This window comes from Anolis carolinensis, chromosome 1, assembly GCF_035594765.1.
Source record: "Anolis carolinensis isolate JA03-04 chromosome 1, rAnoCar3.1.pri, whole genome shotgun sequence".
Taxonomy (NCBI): domain Eukaryota; kingdom Metazoa; phylum Chordata; class Lepidosauria; order Squamata; family Dactyloidae; genus Anolis; species Anolis carolinensis.
In genome coordinates this window covers 158,574,218-158,595,909 of record NC_085841.1, presented here as the reverse complement: position 1 = coordinate 158,595,909, position 21,692 = coordinate 158,574,218, and the positions used below count along the sequence as shown (strand labels likewise).

General features: G+C 42.2%; 2 protein-coding genes across 2 annotated transcripts; one reads left to right on the top strand and one right to left on the bottom strand.

Annotated features, from left to right (window-relative positions):
- Nucleotides 1-1,656: 1,656 nt before the first annotated feature.
- On the top strand, nt 1,657-6,834 carry nudt15 (nudix hydrolase 15). Its single transcript, XM_008116342.2, has 3 exons — nt 1,657-1,884; nt 2,756-2,952; nt 5,952-6,834. Exons 1-3 carry the CDS (start codon nt 1,742-1,744, stop codon nt 6,104-6,106), a joined length of 495 nt encoding a protein of 164 aa, XP_008114549.1. The 5' UTR covers nt 1,657-1,741; the 3' UTR covers nt 6,107-6,834.
- A 1,043-nt stretch (nt 6,835-7,877) lies between these two features.
- Nucleotides 7,878-21,690, bottom strand: med4 (mediator complex subunit 4). Its single transcript, XM_003215345.4, has 7 exons — nt 21,537-21,690; nt 13,918-13,984; nt 12,584-12,754; nt 12,005-12,062; nt 10,344-10,430; nt 9,974-10,105; nt 7,878-8,809 (listed from the first exon to the last, which is right to left on the bottom strand). The coding sequence occupies exons 1-7, from the start codon at nt 21,617-21,619 to the stop codon at nt 8,637-8,639; spliced, it is 771 nt and encodes a 256-aa protein (XP_003215393.1). The 5' UTR covers nt 21,620-21,690; the 3' UTR covers nt 7,878-8,636.
- Nucleotides 21,691-21,692: the final 2 nt, after the last annotated feature.

The window sequence follows — 21,692 nt, the reverse complement described above, 5'->3', positions numbered from 1 at the left end:
GTCCATCCATCTCACCCTTGGTCAGCCTCTCTTCCTTTTTCCTTCCATTTTCCCCAGCATCATGATCTTCTCCAAGCTTTCCTGTCTCCTCATGATGTGGCCAAAATACTTCAACTTTGCCTCTAATATCCTTCCCTCCAGTGAGCAGTTGGGCATTATTTCCTGGAGGATGGACTGGTTGGATCTTCTTGCGGTCCAAGGCACTCATGATCCACAGCTGCTTTAAATTACTCTGTTTCATTTTAACTGGCTAGGTGTGTTAATTGGTTTTTAATTGGTATCTATCTGATGTCATTTTTTATTGTCATAGATTTACAGAGTTGGAAAAGACTACAAGACTTCTGCCATTCGAGGGACAAAATCAAAGCACTCTTGACAGACAGCCATCCAGTATCCATTTTAAAATCTCCAAAGAATATTCTAGTGTATTTCACTGTCAAACTGCTCTTACTATCAGGAAATTCTCCCTAATATTCAAGTGAAATCTCTTATAAGAAATAATACTATGTAACATGATTTTTGTTCCTGGGTTATAAATGTAATTTCCTAATTGGTTCTATCATAAAAACCTGGGATTTTTTTTAATTAAGCTGTAAAAATGTGTTGTTGAAGGCTTTCATAGCTAGAATCAGTGTGTTGCTGTGAGTTTTCTGGGCTGTATGACCATGTTCCAGAAGCATTCTCTCTCGATGTTTCACCCACATCTATGATAGACTTCCTCTGAGGTGTGAGGTCTGTTGAAAACTAGGCAAGAGGGTTTATATATCTGTGGAGAAAGACTCTTGTCTGTTTGAGGCAAGTGTGAATGTTGCCATTGGCCACCTTGATTAGCATTTAATGGCCCTGCAGCTTCAAAGCTTGGCTGCTTTCTGCCAGAGGGAATCCTTTATTGGGAGGCATTAGCTGGCCCTGATTGTTTCCTATGTGGATTTCCCCCGTTTTCAGAGTGTTGCTCTTTAATTACTGTCCTGATTTTAGAGTTTAATACTGGTAACCAAACACGAATCAAGGAACACGAAAGGCACTGCAGACTAACTCAACCAGAGAAGTCAGTCATAGAAAAGCACTTGATGAACCAACCTGGTTTTTAAGCCATGCTTAAAATTTTAAGCCATGCTTAAAATTTTATATAATGTGATTTTATTTTGTAATGGTGTCTGTTTTATATGAATTGTTGTTTTGTAGATTGTTTTATATGAATTGTTGTTTTTACATTGTTTTTAGGCATTGCATTTTTGCCTATTTACTGTAAGCCACTTTGAGTCCCCTTGGAGAGAAAGGCGGGGTAAAAGTGATGTAAATAAATAAATAAATATGATTTGAGAACACAGAAATACTGGACCACTCTGACAAGCACCATGTCAGACTACAAAGAGAAGCCACTGAAATCCACAAGCATGTGGACAATTTCAACAGAAAGGAGGAAACCATGAAAATGAACAAAATCTGGCTGACAGTGGAAGAGTTCTTGAGATGAGTGGAAAGGACTAGCTATATTTTTGTGAGGCTTGTTCTACTTGCCCCAGAGACAAAAAGTGAAGTTGCTGTGACCCCGAACCATTGCCCAGTTTCCCATAAAACCTCGGAAGTTTAGGGCGGTCACAGTGTGTGTGTCTTTTTAAAAGGCGGTGCCACGCGAGGAGGATGGGCGGGGCCTTCCGGGGCTGCCACTCATTTGAGCATTTGGCAGCGGAGGGAAGAAGCCGAAAGAACAGCCCTGCGTCCTCGCTCTCTCTGCAGCATGGACCGCGGCACGCGCCCGGGCGTCGGGGTGGGCGTGGTCGTAACCAGCCCCGCCCACCCAGGCTGCGTCTTATTGGGCAAGCGGAGGAGCCGCGTCGGGCGAGGAGCTTTTCAGCTTCCCGGGGGACACCTGGAATTCGGGTGAGCCCTTGAGCCCCGCCCACTGTCATGGAGTGACGTCACTTTTCACGCCGGTGGGGTGGAAAGTCAAACAGGAAGCAGTGCGCGTGCGCAGTGGGCTTCTCTCGACTTTCATTTAAAAGGAGCAAGGTGAGAGAAAGAACTCTGGTCTGCTTGAGGCAAGTGTGAATGTTGCTGTTGACCACCTTGGTTAGCGTTGAATAGCCTTGCAACTTTAAGGTCTGGCTGCTTACATTCACACTTGCTTCAAACAAGACAAGAGTACTTTCTTCTACCCTGGATGTTCCACAGATATATAAACCCCACTTGCCTTGTTTCCAACAGACCTCTTGAGGATTCCTTCCATAGTTTTGGGCAAAACGACGGGAGAGAATGTTTCTAGAACATGGCCATACAGCCTGGAAAACTCACAGCAACCCAGCCTTCGACGACTTCTGTCTGCTTTGTAAAATATTTTTTCCTTTAAGAACTAAAGCATTATTTTGTAAAATCCTTGTAAAAAGGTAAAGGTTTCCCCTGACATTAAGTCCAGTTGTGTCCAACTCTGGGGGTTGGTGCTCATCTCTATTTCTAAGCCGAAGAGCCAGTGTTGTCCGTAGACACCTTCAAGGTCATGTGGCCGGCATGACTGCATCAAGTGCTGTTACCCTCCTGCTGGAGCAGTACCTGTTGATCTACTCATATTTGCATGTTTTCAAACTGCTAGGTTGGCAGAAGCTGGGGCTAACAGCGGGAACTCATCCCACTCCCCAGATTCGAACTGCCAATCCTTCAGTCAGTAAATTCAGCAGCTTAGCAGTTTAACTTACTGCGCCACCAGGGGCTCTAACTAACTAGTGTTTCCTATTTCCTTATCATCCTTAATCTGCAGTGAAAGCTTTACAAAATGTGCCGAAAGAGAGACTCTGGAGGAAGCAGCTCTGCATCTTAAAGACGTCCGCTTTGCTTCGACTGTAAACGGCATTAGCCTGAAGAATAGTTACCATTACGTGACTGTCTTAATGAAAGGAGAAGTCGATATGAATCATGACTCTGAACCAAAAAATCTGGAACCGGAAAAAAATGAAAGTATGGTATTATTTCCACCGTCTGTCTCCATTGTCTGATGGTTTATGACACAGAAAGACTTTAGAATGATCCACATTCTTTTTATGGCTGTCTTAAGGCTACACCTAGAAAGTGAAATCAGAAGGTCTCTGTCAAAGAATGCTGGTCTTACCAAACGTTAACTCCGAGGATTAATAATAACAGCAACTTAATTTTTGTACCCTGCCTCCATCTCCCCGAAGGGACTCAGGGTGGCTTACATGTGAAACAGAGTTGCTAAAACAACACATAAATAAACACACAGTACAATACAAAAACTAAAAACAATAGCATATAAAACAACAATTTAAACTCAGAACAGCACCCAATAATGTATGGTGACAATTCCCATAAAACATGGCTGTAAACAAGGGCATGGGATGAAAGTGCAGTGCTGAGACAATTCCATATCATTGAGCCAGGGCAGTTAAAGTGGTATCAAACTGCATTAATTCTATGGTGTAGCTACATCCTCGGGCGCTGTCAGTACATTAGATTCCTTGCAGGTGGTAGAAGCTGTTTGAGGCTGGAATGGACTGTCTTTCATAGGATTTTATTTTGTCTCCACTTCATTGCATCCCTTTGTAGTTGGTGCTACATACCCCTTGGGGTTCCTTCCTATATTATCAGTTTTCCATTTCTCCAAGCATACATAATCTTGCTCTTATATGAAAGTGAAAATCACTTGCACACATTTGTATAATGCTTCCCATGAAGAGCTGCAATTCTTTACTTAATTATCTTGGAGTTGGCTTTGCTAATTAAAGTGGGATGTGTCTGTGTACATGCCTTCAAGTCCCCTGTCAATCTATCGTGACTCAATACATTTAATTGGGTTTTCTTTGCTGAGGAATCCTCAGAGATGGTTATTCCAGTTCCTTCCTTTAAATTACAGCCCACAGCACCTGGCCTTGATTGGTGGTCTCCCACCCAAGTACTAATCACTGCTGACCTTGCTTAGCTTCCAGGATCCGATAGGATCTTGTGTCTTTAAAGACTTGCTTCCAAGTAAATACTCTGGGAATGGGAGATAAAAGTGCCCTGGTTTATAGTGGTGCTTATTTTACACAATTTGACAAAATTAGGAGACTTCAGTGGTGCAATGGGAATTGCTATAGGACTACATACAGCTTTTTAAAAACGTGTCTTTTATTCCTTCAAAATTAATTGTCCTAACTTAAGCCTTGAAGGACATCAAGTATTTTAAGTAACATTGCAGGTCCCTGAAATTACTTTCAAGAGTATAGATGAGGAGCTGCTCGTTTCGTCTGGTGTTTCTTTCTTTTAATACATTCCAAGACACCCAACTAATAATTAGGCTTCAGTTGGAAGAAATGTTGAATGTTTTTTTTCCCTGCAACTGGTGCCTAGTTTACCTTTACTCCATCTGACAATCACCTAGAATGGCCAACTTTTGCATCCTTTTTTCAGTCCTTTCAGAATGAACGACCAATAGTGTTTGACATTTATATCACAAGGCTGATTTCCTTTTCCGTTACACAGCTCAGCAGAAAGTGTACTTTCTCAGATGTGGCATCCCAGTTCAATATACTGTCCCTTTGGAGACCTGTTTGTCACCAAATAAAAACACAAAATCATAGAATTGGAAGAGACCACAAGACCCATCCAGTTCATCCCCCAATCATGCAGGAATACACAACCATGGCTATAAGAAAGCCTTTGTGCTTCAGTAATTTTCTTCAAATTCTGAGAAGAGGGTTGTAAAAACATTTTAGTATTTAAACTTTAATAAGTATCTTTGTTGACTTTATATCTATGTCATCCTGAGATCTTTTGATAGAGCACTGGTTAGAATAATTTTAATAAATAAATTCTTGCAACTGCGTGATGGGTATGCTGCTCTGCAACTGAGGAATGTCGTATCCTGCAAATGATGAGTATAAAAGGGGTAACAGTTGCCTTCACCACAATACACGCAGCCCCCAAGTTACATACATCAGAGATTATTATTGTCTGGGGAAGGCTATGATCTCAATTTAGCCTCCTTTGCAGGTGCAACTGATGGGAACGAGAGTCAGGGCCTTCTCAGTGGTGTCCCCTCGGCTGTGGAACTCCCTCCCCAGGGATATTAGATCCCTCCCTCCTAGCCTTTAGCAGAAAAATAAAAATCTGGCTCTGGTATCAAGCTTTCAGAGAATAGCGCAGTGCAATAATGTATTTGGAATATGTGCAATGACTATGGAACTGCCTTAGACTACAATTTCTGGATGGCGTGATTTTAATATTGAATGTAATGTTTTCAAATGTGTAATATGTATTAATTTTAATTCCATTTATTTTAAGCACAGTGTTTTGTATGTGTTTAAGGCACTAAATAATTGCCATATGTACTGTAAGCCGCCTTGAGTCCCCTTCGGGGTAGGGAAAGGTGGGGTATAAACAGGGTAAATAAACATCCAACTTACAAATGACTCACTGTTAAGAAGGAGGGTGAGACAACAGGAAGTAAGAGAAATCTTCTCCTCAGAAGGGAAATTCACTCCTGAAAGAGTTTTCATGGGGAAAAGATGCCTCCACTGAAGCTTTATCACCAATCCTTGTTTCCACAAGTCATTTTTTTTCAAAATCCAATGATCACAGGGACAGAAAGTAAGGTGAAATCTTTTGAACAGGGGCACGGGTAGCAAAACAAACATCTCAGGGGTGTTGACCCATCCCTGTGCTATCCAAGGCATATACATACACACACATACATGCATACACATAACATAGTACTTGGAGTTACACTTAAAAATGTACCTATTCTGACTTCCATACAAATTGCACTTAAGAACAAATTGACAGAACCTATTTTTTTTGTAACTTGGGGACTGCCTGTACAAATGCATTTATTTAAGAAACTTGGATCTTACCAGTCTAGCTGAATTCTTGGTTTTAGGAATAAAATTATCTGGCTTTTGCTTTTGCTGGTAATTTAGTTGACTTCCTATGTTGACTCACCTTTCTTCTCTGCTTTGCAGGTTGGGAATGGGTAAAGTGGGAAGAGTTTCCTCCAGCGGATCAGCTGTTCTGGCCTTTACGTTGTTTGAAAGAGCAAGGCTACGATCCTTTTAAAGAAGATTTAAGTCATCTTGTGGGATATACTGGAAATCATCTTCATGTAGAAGACAGTTAGACTTATTCTGTGGTATAGGGGTGTAAATAATATGGCCCTCCAGTGATGTTGCATACAGTATCTCTCAGCAGCTCTAGCTGACAGCCATAGGGGAGGAATACCGGGAGTTAAAGGTCAGCAACATCTGGGCCACATGATTCCTACCCCTGCTGTGAGAAGTGTTTCTTTTTCACAGCAAATACTTTTTGTGAAATAAAGAAGTCTATCCCTGTAAATTATTTACTTTTGTCTAAAATATGGAAGACCACCCTGTTTCTCCATTTTACACAACTGACCATATCATCTACATTATTGTTATTTTCTATTACACCATGTGTGGTTTTTATATTACAATACACCTTTGGTATCTAGGAATGTTGAAGTTCTATTACATACAACTGGGTTACATTTGTGTCCCTTATATAAATTAGCAAAATCAAGGTTTGCTATTTCAGGAAATATTAAAAATGGTTGAATCTGTACACATGGAGGGCTGACTGCACTAACACATATCACAACACAGCAGTTAATTCAAGTATAAAGATGTTTAAACAGTTTCAGGTTGTGCAGCGTAATTTCTTTTTTTGATGAAGAAGAGACAATTGTCTATGTTCAAACTATAATCTTTATGCTGTAACCTTGTTTCAAAAGGCAAACGCACATGTTGCTGCATAATGTTCCATGTTAGTTATCATTTCTTGATCTGCTTTACTGGTTTATGCTGGAGAAACATTAAAATTGTAACCCAATTTTGACTACTCATTACGCCACAAAACTCCTGATACCAGCATTGTGCTGATTCATACTACCCAATTACAAATGCTTGCAGTGAGAGACACTAAGGCTATATCTACACTGTAGAAATAATGCAGTTTGACTCCACTTAACTGCCATGGCTCAATGCTATGGAATCTAGAAAGCTGTGTATAGTTTCGTAAGGCACCAGCACTCTTTGGCAGAGAAGGCTAAAAGACTTGTAAAACTGCAGCTCTCACAGTTCCATAGCATTGGGCCATGGCAGTAGAAGTGATGTCAAACTGCATTAATTCTGCAGTGTAGATGCACCCTAAAACAATCAATTGTGTAACTGATGTTACTATGTTTGAACTTGGTATAAGGTGAGTAACAAGAAAAAAATGCTTGAAGAAACTGTCCTTCTGACAGTGGTTTTCTGCAAGGTTTAAATCTTGGAACAAAGTAAGAAAGTTAATGGGTTGTGCTACTACAACAGGAACATGCTGATCCAGCCTTTATAAAGCAAAATTGTTTTGAGTGGTTTATTATCTTGTCGTAACACACTGTGAATTTGGAAAAGGTGTGACATTTAAGATGCTTTCCCTCTCAACTGTTATAGGCCAGTATCCATTATGGCACGTTAAAGTGAAAGATGTGAGAAAGTCACCACTTCTCCTGAGATCAGTAACTTGTGCCTTCTCATCCTTCTAAACTGGCGTGAACTCAATTTTAGGTCACCATTTTAAGAACTTCCAACTGAGAATGAATGCTTATTTTTCCTCATCCTATAACTTGTTGCATCTTTTAGAATAAACATGACTGTAGGTGGATCTTCATCCCTAAAAGGTATTTTCTAATGCAGCAGGAGGCAAAAATAGCTTAGATAATGCCGTTACTACCAGTCAACAATACCTTCATAAACTCATATTCTAGGATGTATGTATTTTAGCCCAGCTTGACTGATGGGCAGAAAAAATAAGAAAAAGAGGCAATAAATTAATTGTATGAAGTGGAAGCAGCCAGATTTCATTGTACTCCAGAAAAAAACATTTACTCATTTTTTTAAAAAAGTAATTCATAATACTTTATTAGTGTGATTTCTATATACCATAGAAATCACACACAAATCTAGTCATCAGTTGACTAATACACTTAAATAAACATAAATCCATGTTAAAGAGAAACCACTGTAAAGATTGGGTTGGATTTGGAACTCTTGAGAGACATTCTCTTGGAGAAGTTACAATTTCTTCATCTCTATGGCTTGTGCCCCCTAAAGATCTGGGCAGCTGGCAATAGGCTAACATGATACTCACTGAATTTATTTTTCAGAAACTTAATTTACCAGTAATATGCACTGAAATAAATAATGTCATAATACAAGAGTTACCAATTAACATCAGCACTATTGAGAACATCTGGATTGGATCTAAATTTAGTCATACTTGGAACAGAGTCAGCTAGAGCTACGACTAACTCAAATCATATGGGTTTTAATGAGTCTTCCCTAACTTTGACTATGGAATCATCTCACCCTTTAGATATTGGACACAAATTCCCAAAATTCCACATCACTGGCTATTCTGGCTATATCTGATGGGAGCTGTGGTCCATCCATTTCTGGATGGTATTATGACTGGCACTCCCTTATCAGGAACATTAGGACAACCAAATAACAATAAAAGTAAGTTTTTCTTAGTTTTCTGTCATGCCACAAGACTCCATCTGGATTGTAGACCAAACACTGAATGAAGTACAAAGTATTTGGTTAGTCTGATTTCATTTGCAATAAAGTCAGTAGCTTCAGGTGAGGCTGCTAATCTGAATCACTGCTGCTGCTTGAGGAATCTGTTGACATAACCTCTACATCATCTTCATTCTCCTTATTATGTCCTGGAGGTTCCAGCATGAAATCGTTGCTGTGATTAGGAGGCAGCATGTTCATTGACATGTCACTTGATTGCCATGGATACTGTGGTGCAAGTACATCTAAAGCAAAAGAGAATGATTAAAACCATCACATATGCCCTGGTTATTTTCACCACATACTACATAATGTATTAGAACAGCACGTAAACAAGTTTCACAGAACAAGACATAATCACGAAATATTTTCAGCATTGGATGAAAAGGCTAAGCATTGTACTGTGACAGGTATGCTGACCATTTTAATTTTAACTTTAACTGAGCACTTTAGCTTGTGGTTTTCTTCATTATTTTAAAACATTTTAAACTCCAGTTGAGCAAATATTTCCATCATAATACACACTGGGGGGGAGGAGCTTGTTAGGGATGTATGCAAGATAAGCTCCCCTTTGCACGAGCACTACAAGGCTTTGTATTCTCTTCCTCTCTCTGCAGTACCCAAGGCCTCCCTCTGGAATACTGCACAGCCTTTAAAGCAGTAGTTCTCAACCTGTGGATCCCCAGATGTTTTGGCCTTCAACTCCCAGAAATCCTAACAGCTGGTAAACTGGCTGGGATTTCTGGGTTTTATAGGCCAAAACACCTGTGGACCCACAGGTTGAGAACCACTGCTTTAAAGCCTCACCCTGTCTATTATGTGGCTTGTGAGGAACAGGCAGGATTGCTTAAGTGTCTGGCTACATCCCTGTATCCAGTTACAAAAGAATGACGTGACTAAGACTTGGACAGGTGCCTCCAGAGATGTGAATGTTGGTATAATCATGTCTGGCTAAATCGGGATGGTATGTGACTCAATAGTGTAGATCTGCATATGGATGCGAAACAATTAGCTATACAGGATTGTCCCCATTATTTCATTGGAAGGGTCACAAGAGCCATCTGTAGGAATAAACAACTGGATCGCTCCTGAAAGATACTTATCCCACTTCTGTTTAAAGACCTCTAAAGATAGAGTCCAACACCCTCTGAGGCAATCTACTCCACTTTCAAACACTTAAAAACCTAATATTGAGTTGTCATCAGCAAATTTGATAAGTATGCCTTCTATTCCATCATCAAAGCAATTTCTAACATGTTAAGTAACCCTGCACCGCTGGTCATTTTGCTCCAAATGAAGATGCAACCACTGTTGAGTATCTGCAATTGCTCTCAAGTGCAACATTTTTGCTTCATTCATATACCACTAGTCAATTGGAAGATGTTTAACTTTTGTTTATTTTCTACTACCTGGTAATCTGCCAGCTGCAAGTGCATCTCCGGGTAAGTGTCCATTGACTCCATTTGCTGATGGGTTGTTCATCTGACCTAGTAGACCACTTCTCATCTCCAAATCTGTGGGATATGGCCTCCGTGGATCCCCTTAAAAATGAGCAGGTTATTAGCAACTTGGAATAAAATGTTGCAATAGCTGTTCATACAATACCAGCCATGCCCAAAGTCATACATACTCCATAATAGATATTTATTTTATCAAACTAAACAGTTTCCTGTGTACACTGTACATGCACAGACAATGATTAGAAAGAGTTTTAAATCAAACTTCTTAGTGATAATATAACAATATACAGTATAACATGTCATGAAATTTGTTAGTTACCTGGCACCCATGTCAGGGGAGCACAAACCGCATTGCTGGCACTAATTCGATGAGCATATTTAATTATTTCTTCTGAAGAAACTGCTCCTGTGAGAAGCAGAGGGAAAATAAAGTAATTACAAGTATCACCTTCATGAAAGAACGATCAGACACTTCAGCAAAAATGAGCTAGATCTTTCAGGGAAGAAACGTTAGAACTTTGACAATAAGGAAATGTAATCGCAAAACATAGCTTGTTTCCTTTGCTTTATCATTTCATAACTGTTCACGTAAGTTAAACTTCCTTCCTTTCCCCTCCTTAATGTCATTTATTCCAGACTTCTAGAGACATGGAGCAGTGGGCATTTATTCAGTATATATGTGCAAAATGAATCATTAACATGGGGGGGGGGGGATTTTAAAAATGGTTCAAATGCTATTACAGCTCATTGCTTGTGATGGGAGTCTGCAATAGATATCGTTTTAATCGTTCACTACAATCCATGATATGTCAGAATCACTGGAAACTCAATAAATGCATGGAATAAGAATGGGGCATATATATTACTTATGTCAAGCTTTTTTATTCCACATTTCAGCTTAAGAGGCTGCTGGAGCAATTTCCCTCTTATCTATAAAAAGACAGTTCCTGGACATAAGCTTATAGTCAATACAATAGAATCAGAGTGCAGTCAAGCTTTAATTCAATGTTCTGGAGAGGGAGGTTGGCACAGGGATAGAAAGTGATGTGAAATCTTCTGAACAGGGGCACAAACCTGTTAACCCTTCCCTATGCTATCCAAATATATATATATTTGGCTAGAGTTACAATTCAAAAATGTCCCTGTTCTGACTTACATATAAATTAAACTTAAGAACAAATCTAGAGAACCAATCTTGTTTGTAACTTGGGGATTGCCTGTACTTTCAAAATGCTTGCCCTATCCTGTTGCAGTGGTTTAAGCACTGTCTACGACTCTAGATACCAGACTCCGAATCTCTACTTGGTCATGGGAACCCACTAGATCAGTGGTTCCCAATCTGTGGGTCCCTGGATGTTTTGGCCTACAACTTCCAGAAATCCCAGCCAGTTTACTAGCTGTTAGGATTTCTGGGAGTTGAAGGCCAAAACATCCAGGGACAGGTTGAGAACCACTGCACTAGATGTTCGTTGGGATGTCACACTCTCAGTCTCAGAGTGTAGCAACCCCTCTTTGAACAAATGTTGCCAAGAAAAACCTAAAACAAGTTGAACGCACAGAATAAGAGAAATACCATTATTTATTGTTTACCAGAGATTCTGATGCTACAGCAATGTGAATAGGGAAAGTCCAGCAGACAATTCCAAGGACGCATGCCAAATTTGAAAAGCGTTTAGACCTTTGATGTAAAATGCCTAACACATAACACTCACACGTATTTTCCCTTCAGTCAATTCACATGATCAGTTTATGTGGAACTCAACAGGAGACACATGTATCATGCAATAAAACCCATCTCACCAACAGGTATTTAAATGTTAGATGGTCAGGAACACATTTTACACTGGAAGCAGCTGCTAAAAGAAGCGTGAGGAGGGGATCTGGCTTTTTCTCCAGATTCACGGAAGCTGACAACTTCAATGGGGGTATTTGCAGAAAATGGTATTAGCACATTCTCAATATAATTAAAATATAACTTACCCTTTCTTGCTTTTTCCACTGATTTTAGTTTTTCTTTTGCCTGATAAACAGCTGTTGCCTGAGTATAAAAAAGTAATTACTGATAAACTGGAGGTTCACTGAATTACACTCTCTTAAAACCTATGTGCAACTAAAAGGAGTTTGTAGGCAGATTAGTCAAATAATGCACACACTCACCTACAGCTGGACTTCTCCTCCCCTTCCCAGGATTGTAACATTTTTTAAGTGGAAAACATTTAAACAACTTGGAAAGGATTATATTTTCCATTAAGTCTTTCAACAAGTTAAACAATTAAAGGCCCAGAGACTGAAGGTAACAAAGGTAATCTTAAAAGAGAATGCCTTTTAAGCAGAAAAAAATCAGTAAAAGAAACTTTTACTTTAAGCTGCCTTTATTTCCATATTGACAGAAAGGCAAGATTTGAATACAATAAAAAGATTGGTGAAACAATAACTGAGCAAATGAGATGAACACATTAGACTCTACTAGATCTTTTCAGCATCTGCCCAACTGACCTGCTGGAAGAGCTCTGACAGCTAAAGGAGCTGTCAAAATTAAAGATGCAATTAAAGACTCACCAATATATGTTCTGCTTCTTTCAGCTGTTTTTGAAGTTGCTGGATATCATTGTCTCTTTTCTCCACTACCTTTTCCAACAGCTGCATTTCATGGTGAATTTTGCCTTGATCAAGAGCCAATTTCATTAACTCCTGGAATTCTTTATCCCTTTGAATCAACAGTTCAAGGATCTGTCCAACAAAAACCATTATCTGCCAGTTTAATTGTTAAAAATTGTTTTTAAAATATTCAATTTGGTGAGAATTTCATGAGAAATTTTCTGCTAAATCACTGCCAAACTTTGTAGTTGTTCTGACGACAACACACACAATATGCTGGCCACATAGTCCTTTGAGACATCTACAGATGTACTATTTTTCTGTACTCCACTCGCAAATACTCCAAAAAGGAAGTAAACTAAAAAATCATGCCAAAGTCACCAAAAAGGCAATTTTCCAAATAAATACACTTTCACCAGAAACATCTGTTCATGAATTTGCAAATTAACATATACATAGTTTAAGAAATCTAGTATGACTTTACCAAGTAAGTCACTGAGGATACAGGCACAGGCCCCTGTGACAGTGAAAAACTACAAATAAAAAATATGGGGTTTTTTTTAACCCAAGATAACATTTTTCTAGGAATGTCTAGGTCTTCCACTGGAAGCTGACCACGGGATCACACTGAAAGACCAAGAGATTCCTAGAGAAAACATTTTAATCAAATCCATGAAAACTCAAGCATCATCTAATACAGTATTATTTTAACACTTTCTAAATACGGTAATATCTAGCACCTAAAATTACAGTTTATGACTTCTTGTCCCTCAAAGAAGTAAATGTGATGTTATTTCAAGTAACAAAGTTTCATAGGTTGGTAGAGATGGAGAAATTTGTTTTCATGCTCTATCAGACTGTTCAACATTTGAAATACCATATTTACTCAAATCTAATGCTCACCTTTTTTTGGCCAAATTACATAGCCAAAGGTAAGGTACGTATTAGATTTGATGGTGCATTAGAATTGCCTGCACTTCTCCATCAAGCCGAGAACTCCGTTTTGAGGGCCTTGTGAAAGAGGCCTTATTTGAGAAGCTGGGCAAGGGCAGCGAGTTCACCAGCATTGGACGGATGGAGAGGCAAGGCTTCTCCTTATCAACCTTTCCGAGGCGGTGAGCGGAAGCAGAACATCCAACAGGGAAGGGGAAGCCATGTATTACATTTGACAACAAATCATTTTTTTGGAAAATACACATTACAATCAATGGTGCATTATGCTCGAGTAAGTCTGGTAAGAAGTGAAAAGCTCAACCATTTTAATACTCTTAATATTATTTTGAAACTCTGATTACCTGGCTGTCCTCTCCAGTTTGTGTAAGTTTCTGGTTTCTTGAAATTGCCAGCATTTCAATCAGCTCCCTGAAGCACATTTACCATTAAGAAAGAAGCAAGAAAAAGTTTAAGCTTTTTAAAGAAAAGAAACACATTTTTCCTTCCTTTATTGTTAAAGTTCAAAAAAAATCATACACTTAATAATAATAATAATAATAATAATAATAATAATAATAATTGTGCGGTTTTCTGGCATTGTGTATTGTGTACAAACTAGAGCTGACAGCTGGCACAACAAAACATTGCATGGAAAGTTCCTTGACAAAATTGAAGAAAAAGCTGATAAAGAGAAGACCTGGCTCTGGCTCACGAATGGGACCCTGAAGAAGGAGACAGAAAGCCTGATCCTTGCAGCCCAGGAGCAAGCCATCAGAACAAATGCAATCAAGGCCAAGATCGAAAAATCAGCTGATGACCCAAAGTGCAGACTGTGCAAGGAAACCGATGAAACCATTGATCATATCCTCAGCTGCTGTAAGAAAATTGCACAGACAGACTACAAACAGAGGCACAACTATGTGGCCCAAATGATTCATTGGAACCTATGCCTCAAGTATCACCTCCCTGCAGTTAAGAACTGGTGGGATCACAAACCTGCAAAAGTATTGGAAAATGAACACGCAAAGATACTGTGGGACTTCCGAATCCAGACTGACAAAGTTCTGGAACACAACACACCAGACATCACAGTTGTGGAAAAGAACAAGGTTTGGATCACTGATGTTGCCATCCCAGGTGACAGTCGCATTGAAGAAAAACAACAGGAAAAACTCAGCCGCTATCAGGACCTCAAGATTGAACTTCAAAGACTCTGGCAGAAACCAGTGCAGGTGGTCCCGGTGGTGATGGGCACACTGGGTGCCGTGCCAAAAGATCTCAGCCGGCATTTGGAAACAATAGGCATTGACAAAATTACGATCTGCCAACTGCAAAAGGCCACCTTACTGGGATCTGCACGCATCATCCAAAAATACATCACACAGTCCTAGACACTTGGGAAGTGTTCGACTTGTGATTTTGTGAAACGAAATCCAGCATATCTATCTTGTTTGCTGTGTCATACAACGTCGTTGTGTCAATAATAATAATAATAATAATAATAATAATAAAACTTTATTTATACCCCGCCACCATCTCCCCAACGGGGACTCGGGGCGGCTTACATGGGGCCATGCCCAGAGCAAAACAATATAACAAGTATAAATACAACATAACATAGAGCAATTAAACAATACAATAAGTAATAATATACAATATACACTACAACGCAAATCAAAGAAACAGTAAAAACAGGGCCAGCCACATGAATACAAAGATAAAAACTGGGGTGAGAAAGATAAGGGGAATGGAGACCATGGGGAGCAGGGACATACGAAAGTGGAACCGTCTAGAGGAAAGATGTTGGAGAGGAGCAAGAAAAGGGATAAATAACAGTTACTCTCCAAAAGCGCACCGGAAGAGCCATGTTTTTAAATCTTTTTTAAAAGCTAATAGAGTGGGAGCTTGCCTAATCTCAATGGGCAGTGAATTCCATAGTCGAGGGGCCATAGCAGAAAAGGCCCTCTCCCTAGTACCCTTAATAGCTCCCCTTAGTTTGATGAGAACATATTTATACCGGTAGCAAAATCCATTTCTGCCTTCAAGTATTTTACAGATGAAAAAAAGTTAAAAGTCAACTGTGTACAGATAGAACCTATCAATTTCTTTTGCAGTAATTGATTTCTTCCTAAGAAGATAATGAACAACTCAAAATACATAGAATTTCTCTGCCTTCTGCTTCCAGTTATGAAGTCTATTTGTAATGTTTGCAATTTTGCATTTTATGATCTTATTGGTTTAATGTATATGCATGTGTATTCTGATAAGTGAGATGCAACAAAAATAATTACAGAAGAACCACTAGGTGCTCATCTGAATTTGGTTTCCCAGAAAGTTGGCACTTTAGGCCATGCCTAACTGAATTACTCTGAAGTGTCTTTCATGTTCTTTGATTCGTGTCTGGGCACTGTGTTTGGTGGTCTCTTTATAGACTTGTCCACAGCAGCATGGTATATGGTAGACTCCTGCAGTGGTTAGAAGATCCCTCTTATCCTTTGCTGAACGTAACATTTGTTGAATTTTCTTGGTGGGTCTGTAGATTGTTTGGAGATTGTGTTTCTTCATCAGCTTCTCTATGCGGTCAGTGGTTCCCCTGATGTATGGTAAGAATACTTTTCCTCTAAGTGTATGCGAATGACACCCAGCTGTACTACTCCTTTTCACCTAATGCCAAGGAAGCTGTTCTGACCCTAAACCAGTTATCTGTCATCAGAAATAGAATGGGTGAGGGCAAACAAATTGAAACTTACTCCAGACAAGACAGAGGTACACCTGGTCAATAATAATAATAATAATAATAATAATAATAATAATAAGTTTATTTGTATCCCGCCTCCATCTCCCCCGAAGGGGACTCGGGGCGGCTTACAGCAAAATCAAAATACAAACAATGATAAAATATAAAACATCAGGACAAAAACAAAACCAATAAAAATATACATAATAAGTTAAAAACACAATGCAGAATTAAAACATCAGGTTAAAAACAATGAGGTTGCAATAGTGGATAAGCAAAGTGTATGGTGCACATTATGGGTAACAAATTCATAAATAGATAAAGTGCATTAGAATCATTTAAGGTCACATTTGGTACGGTAGGAAGGAGTCCTGAGTAATATCAATCAATCAGGAGTCGGGAAGAGTGACCAGTGCAAAACGTCGAGGAGCATAATAATTGTGATGGAAAAAAAATGATCTTAACCAAAGGCCTGAGTGAAAAGCCAAGTTTTCAGACTCTTCCGAAATGCCATCAAGGTGGGGGCTTCCCTGATCTCCCTAGGCAGCGAATTCCATAACCGGGGGGCCACTACAGAGAAGGCCCTGTCCCTCGTCCCCACCAACCGCGCTTGCGATGCTGGCGGGAGCGAGAGGAGGGCCTCCCCCGATGACCGAAGAGACCGTACAGGTTCGTAGGGGGAGAGACGATCCCGAAGGTAGATGGGTCCCAAACCGTTTTGAGCTTGATAGGTGATCACCAGCACTTTGAATTGGGTCCGGAAAATAAGCGGCAGCCAGTGGAGCTCCTTAAACAGGAGGGTTGACCGCTCTCTGTATTGGGCTCCCGTTAGAACCAAGGCTGCCAAGCGTTGAACTAATTGAAGTTTCCGGGCCGTCTTCAAAGGCAGCCCCACGTAGAGCGCATTGCAATAATCCAATCTAGAGGTAACTAAGGCGTGAACCACCATGGCCAAGTCAGACTTCACGAGGTATGGTCGCAGCTGGCGCACAAGTTTTAGTTGTGCAAAGGCCCTCCCGGCCACCGCCGACACCTGAGCATCAAGTGTCAGCGATGAGTCCAGGAGGACCCCCAAGCTACGGACCTGCGCCTTCAGGGGGAGTGCGACCCCGTCAAGCACAGGTTGCCACCCAATACCCCGATCAGGCATACGACTGACCTGGAGGACCTCTGTCTTGTCGGGATTAAGCTTCAGCTTATTCGCCCTCATCCAGCCCATCACAGCTGCCAAGCATTGGTTCAGTATCTGGGGGGCTTCCTTGGAGTTTGGTGGAAAAGAGTAGTAGAGTTGGGTGTCATCTGCGTAGAGATGGCACCGCACTCCAAAACTCCGGATGACCTCACCCAGCGGTTTCATGTAGATGTTAAAAAGCATGGGGGACAGAATGGAACCTTGCGGGACCCCACAGGTCAATGGCCAGGGGTCCGAGCAGGTGTCCCCAGCATCACCAACTGGGAACGGCCCTCCAGGAAGGACTGGAGCCACTGCAGAGCAGTACCCCCAAGGCCCATCCCAGAAAGCCGTCCCAGAAGGATACCATGGTCGATGGTATCGAAAGCCGCTGAGATGTCCAAGAGAACCAGCAGGGTCACACTCCCCCTGTCCAGCTCCCTGCGGAGGTCATCCACCAAGGCGACCAAAGCCGTCTCAGTACTGTGACCAGGTCTAAAGCCAGACTGCGATGGGTCCAGAAAATCAGTGTCATCCAGGAAACCCTGAAGCTGCAAGGCAACCGCCCGCTCCAGGACCTTGCCCAAGAAAGGGAGGTTTGAGATAGGTCTGTAATTGTTTAAAATGGTCGAATCAAGGGAGGCCTTCTTCAGAATTGGCTTCACTATGGCCTATTTAAGGGAAGATGGAAATTTACCTTGATCCAAAGAGGAATTAATTATCCTCACAAACCAGTCTCGCAACCCACCTCTGGCTGATTTAATTAGCCAAGAAGGGCAAGGATCCATGGCACAGGTAGTTGGTCTCACCGCCTCAAGAATCCTGTCCACGTCATCTGAGTGAACAAGCTGAAACGAATCCCACAAGATAGGACAGACAGGTGCCTCGGTTAACTCACATGTCATTGCAGTAACGCTAGCATCCAAGTCATGACGGATCTGAGCGACTTTGTCTGCAAAATGGTGCGCGAACTCGCTGCACCGAGTCGCCGTGTCCTCGGGTGCCTCCCCACCCCCAGGAGGGTGGAGGAGCTCCCCGACGACACGGAACAACTCCGATGGTCTATTAGTTGCAGACGCTATGCGGGCAGTCGTGAAGGTCTCCCTGGCTGCCCGCAAAGCCGCGGAGTAGGCACTAATAGCAGCACTAGCCCGTGCTCGGTCAGAGGCGTCCTGAGTCTTCCGCCAGCGGCACTCTAGTCCTCTTCTCTTGCGCTTCATCACTGCCAACTCCTCTGAGAACCAGGGAGCCGACCTGACTCTGCGCAAAGAGAGGGGACGTTCAGGAGCAATCATGTCAATTGCCCTGGACATCTCGCTATTGTAGCAGTCTACCAGGGCATCGACAGGATCGCCAGCCTCCATGACAGGAAACTCCCCAAGAGACCTCAGGAATCCATCAGGATACATAAGTCTCCTGGGGCGGACCATCTTAATGGGTCCACCACCCCTGCAGAGGTTTGAGGTCACGGTAAGTCTTAAACTGATCAGGTGATGGTCAGACCATGACAACGGAAGAATATTTTGCTCTTCCACTCTGACACCACCATCCAAAGCAACAAAAACCAGGTCGAGTGTGTGACCATCTTGATGGGTGGGACCAGATATCACTTGGGACAGCCCCATGGTCGTCATGGCAACCATGAAGTCCTGAGGTGCTCCTGTTAAGGCTACCTCAGCACTACCAGATGCTGGGACACCAAAGACACATCAGAGATCACCTCTGCTAGCTCAGGTAGGGAGACTGCTGTGTCACGGGGTGGACGGTACACCAGCAGAATCCCCAAGCTGTCCTGGGAACCCACCTTAAGATGGACACACTCAAAACCTGTAGATTGCGGGACGGTGCACCTGACCAGGGAGATGGACTGCCGAAAGACCACCGCAACCCCACCTCCCCGCCCCCCGGATCTAGCCTGCTGTTGCACCCCGAAACCTGGAGGACACAGCTGGGTGAGATTTACCCCACCGAGCTCGTCCAACCAGGTTTCAGTGATGCAGGCCAAGTCCGCCGCCTCGTCCAGGATCAAATCCTGGATGATAGCAGATTTACCATTAACGGACCTGGCATTAAACAGCAAAAGCTTTAATCCGAGGGGGCTGTCATGGAGGCTACCACATCTAACCTTCTCCAGGGTCGCCAGAACTCTAGTGCGCTTCTCCCTGGGTCGATGGTGATTATTTCTCCCCCTCCCCCACACGGTCTCAATGGTCCCCCCCCCGGTCATGGCCCACTCTCTCCCCTGGGGCCCAGGCAGGTGAAAGCTGAAATTGGGGCATCCTAGTCAGCTCTCCTTAATCGGAGAGCTACATAAGTTTGAATTGTGTCTATGATAAGAGTGTAGATCTTGAGATGGTGGTAATGATAGTGGTGGTGGTGAGAGGAGAGAACTATTGGCGAAGCTAGATTGACTGAACAGAATCAGGGACTGAGGGTAGAGATCAGATGCGGATTGAACAGTGGCTGACAACAAAGGAGGGGACATTTGACAATTATCTTGAGCAGAGGGGGACCGAATTGGAGAGTTTTGGGTGCTACCAATGCTTGGACTAAAACGATCTCTAACCGAGCCTATCATTAAGGGGCGAATCAAAGAGTCTAAGACAACTCTTCTGACATTAATTCCCCAAGATAACAATAAGGGTTTAAGTGCCCAGAGCTCTTCTGTTAATAGGCTATCTTCAAAGGTGGCAATAAGGGATATCAATCAGAAGGTAGATCAAGGAATAGGGATCCAGCCTATGCTGGATGGGGTTAAACTCCCCCTGAAGATACAAGTTCGCAGTTTGGGGATCTTCCTGAACCCAGGTGTCGGTGGTGGCCAGAAGGGCCTTTGCACAATTAAAACTTGTGCACCAACTGCACCTGTTCCTTGAGAAGCAAGATCTGGCCAGTGATCCATGCCATAGTTACATTCCGTCTGGATTACTGTAACATACTCAACATGGGACTGCCTCTGAAGAGTGCTCGGATACTTCAGCAGGTCCAAAGAGCTGCAGCCAGGTTGCTCACTGGGACTGGTTACAGAGAGTGGGCAACCCCCCCCCCCCCGTTGCAGCAGCCCCACTGGCTGACAGTCTGTTTCCAGGCACAATTCAAAGTGCTGGTTATGAACTTTAAGACCTAGATGGTTTGGGTTCAGACTATTTGAATGACTGCATCCCCCTGTATGAACCTGTCCAGGTCCTGAGATCTTCAGGAGAGGCCCTTTTCTCTGTCTCACCCCTATCTCAAGCTTGGTTGGTGGGAACGAGAGAGAGAGAGAGAGAGAGAGAGAGAGAGAGAGAGAGAGAGAGAGAGAGCCTTCTCTGTGGCTGCCCCTTGACTATGGAATTCCCTTCTTCTTCCCGGGGAACCCAGAACAGCCCCCTCCCTGCTATCCTTCCAACAGCAGGTTAAAACCTTTTTATACAAACAGGCTTTTAAAAATGAAGGTGTTTAAGATCTAGTCAGGGGTGCTGTGGTTTTTAACTTTAAATTTGTTTGAATGATTTTAACTGGGAATTTTTAATACTGTTTATATTAAATCCCATTTTAATGTTTGTATATTTGTATATTCTAAGTTATAATGCTTTGAGTCCCTTTGGGGGAGATAAAACAGGGTATTAACAAATATAAGAATGCGACTGGAACATAGCATAGAAAAACTCACAGTAATCCATGGCCTTTCAACACAGCCATATAATCTAGATTATCAAAACAGATACTCCACAATACCTGCTTTGGACTGGGACACCTTCCACACAGTTGAATAAAATCCCACATTATCTGCTTTGAACTGGAATATATGGTAATGTGGACTCTGATAACAGTTCAAAGCAGATATTGTGGGATTTTCTGCCTTGATATTCTAAGTTATATGGCTGTGTGGAAGAGCCTTCAGTTGACTGAGGCATTGCTGCACTTGGGTTCAGTCAACACAGCTCACTACATAACGATGTTGAAGCCGAGGGGCCTTTCTTTTTTGAAATAACGGCGAATTTAACTTCTCCTCCACTGGTTGTTTACGAAGGGAGAGCAACGCCCTCGGCCTCAAGAAGCGAGGGGGACGCCCCGGCGACGAGGGAACCTACCGGGCCAGGAGCTCCAAGTCGTCCAGCGCTGCCAAGAGCCGTTCCCGAGTGCTGCTTCGCTCCCCAACTCCTGCCGCCGCCATTGCCTCTCTCCGCGTCTCTGACAACAGGGAGGAAGGGAGCGAGAGGTCGCCGGAAGCGAAGGAAACAGGCTCG

Excerpts from the sequence above, each read along its gene's own strand:
- nudt15 (XM_008116342.2), top strand. The coding sequence starts at position 1,742 with ATGGACCGCGGCACGCGCCCGGGCGTCGGGGTGGGCGTGGTCGTAACC. Across the intron at positions 1,885-2,755 it reads GGGGGACACCTGGAATTCGG|TGAAAGCTTTACAAAATGTG; the intron begins GTGAGCCCTTGA and ends CTTAATCTGCAG. Across the intron at positions 2,953-5,951 it reads GGAACCGGAAAAAAATGAAA|GTTGGGAATGGGTAAAGTGG; the intron begins GTATGGTATTAT and ends TCTGCTTTGCAG.
- med4 (XM_003215345.4), bottom strand. The coding sequence starts at position 21,619 with ATGGCGGCGGCAGGAGTTGGGGAGCGAAGCAGCACTCGGGAACGGCTC. Across the intron at positions 12,755-13,917 it reads AAACTGGAGAGGACAGCCAG|ATCCTTGAACTGTTGATTCA; the intron begins GTAATCAGAGTT and ends TTTGTTGGACAG. Across the intron at positions 10,106-10,343 it reads TCCCCTGACATGGGTGCCAG|GGGATCCACGGAGGCCATAT; the intron begins GTAACTAACAAA and ends CTCATTTTTAAG.